This window comes from Penaeus chinensis, chromosome 38 (genome assembly GCF_019202785.1).
Source record: "Penaeus chinensis breed Huanghai No. 1 chromosome 38, ASM1920278v2, whole genome shotgun sequence".
Lineage (NCBI taxonomy): Eukaryota > Metazoa > Arthropoda > Malacostraca > Decapoda > Penaeidae > Penaeus > Penaeus chinensis.
In genome coordinates this window covers 21,157,985-21,165,484 of record NC_061856.1, presented here as the reverse complement: position 1 = coordinate 21,165,484, position 7,500 = coordinate 21,157,985, and the positions used below count along the sequence as shown (strand labels likewise).

The 7,500-nt window shown below is 33.1% G+C and overlaps 1 protein-coding gene across 2 annotated transcripts in view; it reads left to right on the top strand.

Annotated features, from left to right (window-relative positions):
- The window catches only part of LOC125046206 (inactive dipeptidyl peptidase 10-like), a 39,244-nt gene that overhangs the window by 74 nt on the left and 31,670 nt on the right, over window positions 1–7,500 (top strand). Inside the window, exons 1-2 of one of the 2 annotated variants that reach the window (XM_047643917.1) lie at window positions 1–157; window positions 5,311–5,352. The exon at window positions 1–157 is cut by the window's left edge and continues 74 nt beyond it. In XM_047643917.1, coding sequence (XP_047499873.1) covers window positions 41–157; window positions 5,311–5,352 — 159 coding nt within the window. In that variant the 5' untranslated portion in view covers window positions 1–40. The remainder of the gene's footprint in view (window positions 158–5,310; window positions 5,353–7,500) is intronic. The other variant, XM_047643918.1, reaches the window with a different exon arrangement.

Genomic DNA, 7,500 nt, shown 5'->3' with positions numbered 1-7,500 from the left:
ATATTGAAAGCTTTCTTATTCGTTCCCATCCGCCTAGAAGATGACGTCACGTTGTTTCCGCAGGTGTGAGATGATAACCAACAGCATGGAACAGAATGACTGGAAAGTTCCTCCCGACAACACCGTGCAGGTGGTTGATCCTATGGGCATGAATGAGGTAAGAATCCTGGGTTCTTTTGCTCTCCTACCTCTCGTGAATTTAGCTTGAGATTTGTGTAAGATATATCTATTATCATAACTTTTTTCTTCTTCAGTTTCTTGAAGTAGATGGCTTGTGTATGTGCTTTGTATTTTAGTTTCAGTTGTATCGTAGTTGTATGTAAGTAAAAGTCTCTGTTGGTATTATTTTCCGTTATTTCTTTTGTTTATTTTATAGTATTATTATTTTCTTATATGGGTCTGACCTTTAGCAGTAGAACATAAATGGAATGGGTTGTATTTATATTGTTTTCTGTTTTTATTTTGTATTTCAGATTAAAGTAAGCTTTCATTTGTTTTGTTTTTGGTCGATAGCCGGTAAAGGTTTATTTAATTTGTATTTTGTTGAATATTCAGGCTTTCGTATCATTTTACTGTTCATTATTTTTTTTCTTTTCTTTTTTGCCTTTTTGTTGTTTTTTTATGATATACATTTTGTATTTTAGTAACAAGTATGTACGTTCATTAATGTAAAATGTGTAAAATGATTAAATCCTTTTAGTTACTTAACTAGGATCTATTTTGCGATATCTATAGTTTCTATTCTGTTAGATTTATTCATTGATATATAATATACATTTCCTTTCTTATTTTCTGGTATTTTTTTTATTTTATCTAATGATTAACTTCTATTTGTATAAAATAACTTAACTGTAACGCATTTCTTTTATATTTTTGCGCTGAGCAATTTAGCTTTTACATTCCTTTGATGCTGAAATTCAGTAGCAAATATTTAAGCTTTTGTATTTAATTGCGTAACCTGTTATAATTCAATTTAATTAATGCACGTGCATTCACCTCGGCAGCGTTGTCATTTTTGGTAGATTTTTTGTAGCTAATCACAGCTTCTATTTTTTTTTTCTTGGTTTATTTTTATTTTTTCTTCGTTTTCCGCTTCTTGAATATCGATGTAGATAGTTCTTTTCTGAGCAATAGATGCGACAGTCTCAGGAGGTGCGTAGATAGTGCTTGCGTAGAGGCTTCACCTTCTGAGTCTATATTATTAAGGTATCGAATTGTATATGTTAACACATCTGACTGCATATCACTTACATGTACATGAAAACACATTTGATTCAATACTGGGGATATGGAATAAAAAAATGGGGAATGCTGTGCTCATTTTTTATATTTTTTTGTGAAATGTCTCTGCACATAGATGGCTCTGCTAGTGCTTAGCCTTACCTGATTTCACCTTTCCTTGAATTGGCGGGAAAAAAAAAGAATTTTTTACTAGTGTTATGAATATCGATGGTGTTATTTTCATTATAAACATTGTAATTACTATAATGTTATAAACAACTTTAACAGCAAAATAAGATAACGTAAAATATTTTCGTAAATCAAAGAAAAAGGTAAACGGGCGAGACAGGCAGTACTTGTAATTGGCTCATCGGTCACTTAGTACAAGTGTAGTCATCTATGTGTAAAAACAATTAAACAAGTAACTCACAGTGGGCATAGCATGTACGTACACGTCATGCCCGCTGGCATTGGGTTTAAGCACACACACATACATACGCATACACAACCAAACACAAACAAACACACAAACTCATGCACGAAAATATAGCAACGTTCCCTACCCCCCCCTCCCCCCCTTGCCCCCTCCTCCTAATGGTGTCAAGAGATCTTCGGTCTCCTCTTCTCCTCTATTCCTTTATCCTTTCGTGTTCCTCTTCTCCTCTTTCTCTCTACCCTCTGTGCTCTCTTTTATCTTCTTTGGTGTCTGTTCGTTCTTTCGTTTATTGATTTACCTTCTCTCTCTCTCTCTCTCTCTCTCTCTCTCTCTCTCTCTCTCTCTCTCTCTCTCTCTCTCTCTCTCTCTCTCTTTCTCTCTATTTCCCTTTCTCTATCCCTCTACCTATCTATCTATATCTATATCTATCTATCTATCTATTTCTTTATCTATTCATATATATACATATAAATATATGTATACATATATACATATACACATACATATATACATATATATATATATATATATATATATATATGTGTGTGTGTGTGTGTGTGTGTGTGTGTGTGTGTGTGTGTGTGTGTGTGTGTGTGTGTGTGTGTGTGTGTCCCTCTCTTTCTCTCTCTATCTATCTATCTGTCTATCTATCTATCTATCATCTATCTATCTATCTATCTATCTGTCTGGCTGTCTGTCTATCTCTCTGTCTATCTCTCTGTCCACACACAATGTGTATCTCTCTGTCCACACACAATGTGTATATATATATATATATATATATATATATATATATATATATATCTATACATATATATATATATATATATATATATATATATATATATGTATATATATATTCATATATATATCTATATTCATATATATATATATATATATATCCATACATATATATATATATATATATATATATATATATATATATGTATATATATATTCATATATATATCTATATTCATATATATATATATATATATATATATATATACATATATATATATATATATATATATATATATATATTCATATTTATATATATATGTAAATATATATATACATATTCATATATATGTATTCATATATATATACATACATATATATATATATATATATATATATATATATATATACATATATATATATATATATATATATATATATATATATTTATGCATATATACATATATATATATATATATACACATATATATATATATATGTGTGTGTGTGTGTAATTCTCTCTCTCTCTCTCTCTCTCTCTCTCTCTCTCTCTCTCTCTCTCTCTCTCTCTCTCTCTCTCTCTATCTATCTATCTATCTATCTATTTATCTGTTCCTCTCAACCTCTACCCTCCATTCTTTCTCTCTTTCCCTCTCTCTCTCCCTCTCTATCTCTCTATATATCTATTAATCTCTTGTGTGTGTGTGTGTGTGTGTGTGTGTGTGTGTGTGTGTGTGTGTGTGTGTGTGTGTGTGTGTGTGTGTGTGTGTGTGTGTGTGTGTATGTGTGTATATATATATAGACATATATATTACTATCTCTCTATATCACCTTCCCTTTCCCTCTATCCTCCTACTTTCTCTCACCTTATATCCCATCCACACTTTTATTTTCTCTCCCCCCCATCCAGCTCTTGCCTTCCCTCCTTCCGTCCCGCTGCCTCGTAATCCCGTGTTTCATGGCTCGACCCGAGTGTGTCTTGACCCTCATGTCCGTTGACCTCTCCGCCTCAAGTGCCACGCCCTTCTAACATACGCTAAAAAGGGGGCGTGGCTTGATAAGGAAGGGGGGGGAGAGGGGGGAAAGGGGAAGTGGATTGAGGAGAGAGGAAGGGAGCGGTGGAGAGGATTAGAGAGAATGGGAAAGGAAAGGAGAAATATGGGGAGAGAGGGAAATGTTCAAGAGAAAGCTGAGGTAATGAGGAGAGGGAAGGAGGAAGAAGATAGGAGAGAGTGAGAGGAGGAAGAGGAAGAAGGGTCGAGACAAAAAGAGGGGAGGGAAAGGAAGAGGGTTAAAAGGGTCCCAGGGTTTTATCTTCAGTGGACTTACATATCCATCTTTCCGACGACGATAAGAAGGCCGTAAATAAGACGACTGTCGCGGCGCCTCCTCAGCCTGCGAGATAGGCTGATCTCGCCAATAATTAGACGGCCCTAAATCTGGTGCCTCGTCAGAGATGGTGCCATTTCCCCCGAAGCTTTATGGTATCGTAAACCAGGTGATGCAGATACGCTAGCATGGGGGGAAGGGATTTTTATGGAGGTCCTTGTGGGTTGTGTTTTGACCGCCTGTGTCCTCTTGCCGGGCTGCTTGAAAGTGTCGTAGGCTATTTTCATCGCGTTTATTCTTCCCCTCCTTGATCGGTTTACCTCAGGATGGTCGTTGTTCTTACGAATCTGTTTCCGACTGAACTCCAGATGACCGGTTTTATATCCACGTCCCCCTCGGCCGCTGGTCATCTTCAATTTCCACCCCCCTTCGCTCGTCTCAGGATCATTCAGAACATCTGCTATCAAGGCGATCTTCCCCTTGAACCCTTTCCCTATTGCCTTGGGTTCATTTTGCCAAGTTCCATTAATTCGGATACTGCGAGGGTCCTTGGGCTAAAGACCTCTCAGTGCCTCCCATTGTTCCCTTACTATTGATCTCTATGGGAACAGTGATGCTTGCTGTCGGGACAAGATTCCCAGGGCAGTGTCTTCTGAGGTCGTGGGTGGGTTTCCTTACCATTGTTGTTATCATTATGTTTTTTTTTACTGTAGAATATTTAGGCATTTGGGTTTATTTATTCGTTTTATTCTTTCTTATTCTTTCTTTCACTGGCTTTTCCGAGACAATTGGACTTGAGGAAGAACATCGGAAACAAAACCATAAGAGTAATGATAACAACAATAAACCGTAGCCAGATCTGTAGTGTGTTCATGATGCAGAAGACTTCATTCATTTCCCATACAGTGAACGCAGCAAAGTGTATGGAGTTCATTATACGATATGCTTGTAGTTCCCTCGCCCTGCTGCTCAAAATTAGGGTTTTGATCACCTGGTATATTCTCTCTTACTCCGCACTTGACACTTCATTAGGCAGTCCCTCCTATATATCACATAGCTATGGTGGATTAAAAGACCCGGAGAACCAAACGGCAAATTGCGTCACGCGAGACAAAAGCGCTATCTATTAGCCTCCTTAGTACTGTACAACACGCAGGCCCGACGACATTGGTGGCCTTGAAGTTTTTGTTTTGTTTTTTCTTTGTTTCATTTGTCTTTTTTGTTTTTGCTTGACGTGTTTTGTTTTTTCTTTCTTTCTTTCTTTCTTTTGTCCTTTTTTTGTTTTGTTGTTTTATTGTCTAGTCTATTTTTTATTTTAATGTTGGTTTTGTTTTGGACTTTTTTTCTTTTTCTTTTTTTTTCTTTTTTTCGTGGAGTTTACAGTACCTTAATTTTTTCCTTTTTCCCCCTCTTTTTGTAATTTTCCTTATATATTGAAAAAATAGACTATTTATTTTCAAATTTCATGACCAAAAAAAGAAAATCCTGACACTATAATTGGGCATCACCAAAGTTAAAGGACTTGATTTAGACTGATGACATTTTAAGCTGGACTTTAAATAATACCCAAGTTTGTACTGCAGGCATATTTAGCCTACATTGCTTACGTGATGGCAGAGGACCAGGTAAGACAGAGCCATAGAAAATCATTATGAAAGGCATAGAAAATATAATAATTAGCTTAATTAATCGCTACGCCATCGCCTAATTAATTTTTGCATTTGGTACTAACGGCATATTCTAAAGTTATAATGGTAATGAAGTTAAAAGATGTAAAAGAAAAATGATAAGATTAAAATACCGAATGAGTTGTTTTTTCTGATCTTGAGTGTGTTTGTGTTTGTTTGTTAGTGTGTGTGTGTTTGTGTGTGTGTGTGTGTGTGTTTGTTTGTTAGTGTGTGTGTGTGTGTGTGTGTGTGTGTGTGTGTGTGTGTGTGGCTCTGTGTGTGTGTGTGTGTGTGTGTGTGTGTCTGTGTGTATAAGAGAGGGAGAGAGAGAGAGAGAGAGAGAGAGAGAGAGAGAGAGAGAGAGAGAGAGAGAGAGAGAGAGAGAGAGACGGAATGTTGCAGTAACTGTATGTGCCTGTCTGTTCTTACCCTCCTGTCTAAAGACGAGAGAAAGAGCTGAGTTCAAGAGTGATGTCTGCTACATTTAGATTATCATGTAACTTTTTAAAATGAAGTCAATTCACCGGCAATCATCAACAGTTCTATCTGGAAAACTAATTTTGGTTGCAAACTTTTCGCGTAATTTTTTTCCTCTTACGTTTAAAAAAATACAATTTCTTACCTAACGTCACTATTCCTGAGATATAAATTGTAGAGCACGACTGGCGTGTGTGTGTGTTCGTGTTTATGTGTGAAAGTACTGTATTTATTTATTTTTTGTGCTTATGTATTGTGTGTTTATATTTATCTCTCTTAAGTATTGTATATTTCAGTGTGTGTATGTTGTAAAAAATATGCATAGGTTTACGTGCGTGTCATAATTAAAATGCGTATACTTGCGTGTGCGTCTTAGGTATTGCATGTGCGTGCATGTGTGAGTGAGTACTGACATATACTGGATCTCATAACTCATAGGGGTAAAGAAAGGTTACTTTTATCGTATGAGTGAAGAGGCGAAAGGGTAGAAATTATTGATGGGGAAGTAGTTATAACTGAAATAACGAAATTAATTTTGGTAATGAAATTGTTATATAACGATGTAAAAATTATAGAGATGGAGATTATAATTATCTAAAGGTAAGGATAGTAATACCAGTGATGGAAAGGATGATTATGATGATACCAATGTTATGGCAATAATGATGATGATGATGATGATGATGATAATGATAATACTAATACTAATAATAAGAATAATAATTATTATTATCTTTATTTTTGCTATAATAATAATAATAATAACAATAATAATAATAATTATTATTATTATTACTATTATCATTATTATTATTATTATTATTATTATTATTATTATTATTAATGGCGATGAGGATGATGATGATAATAATGAATATAATAGTAACAATGATAATAATAACAATAATGATGATGATAATAATAATAATAATAATAATAATTATTATTATTATTATTATTATTATTATTATTATTATTATTATTATCATTATTATCATTATCATCGTCATCATTGTTATAATAACAATAGTAATGACAATGATAATACTATAACAATAATGATAATCATAATAGTGATGATAATGATAATAATAATAATAAAAATAATAATGATAATAATAATGATAATAATAACAATAATAATAACAACGATAATAATAATGATGATAACAATAATAATTATAATAATAACATTATTATAATGACAATAATAAATAATGATGATGATGATGATAATGATGATTACATTGATAATGATAGTAATAAAGACAATGCTAATGCTCATGATAATGATAACAATGATAATGATGATAAAAACGATGATAATGATAATAAAAAAGGATAATAACGATAATAAAAATTATAATGATGATAATAGTAATAATGATAATAATAATAATAGTAATAATAGTAATGAAATTCATGATACTGATAATGAGAAAATAAATAATGATAATAATAAAAATACTGATAATAACGATAGTGATAATAATACAAATACAATGATAATAATGATAATTATATTGATGAAGATGATAATGTACATAATGCATCATTAATATAGGCTGTCACTTTTAAAGGAAATAGAAAATGAAAATTAACAACCCAGAAAAGAGATAATTCATAACT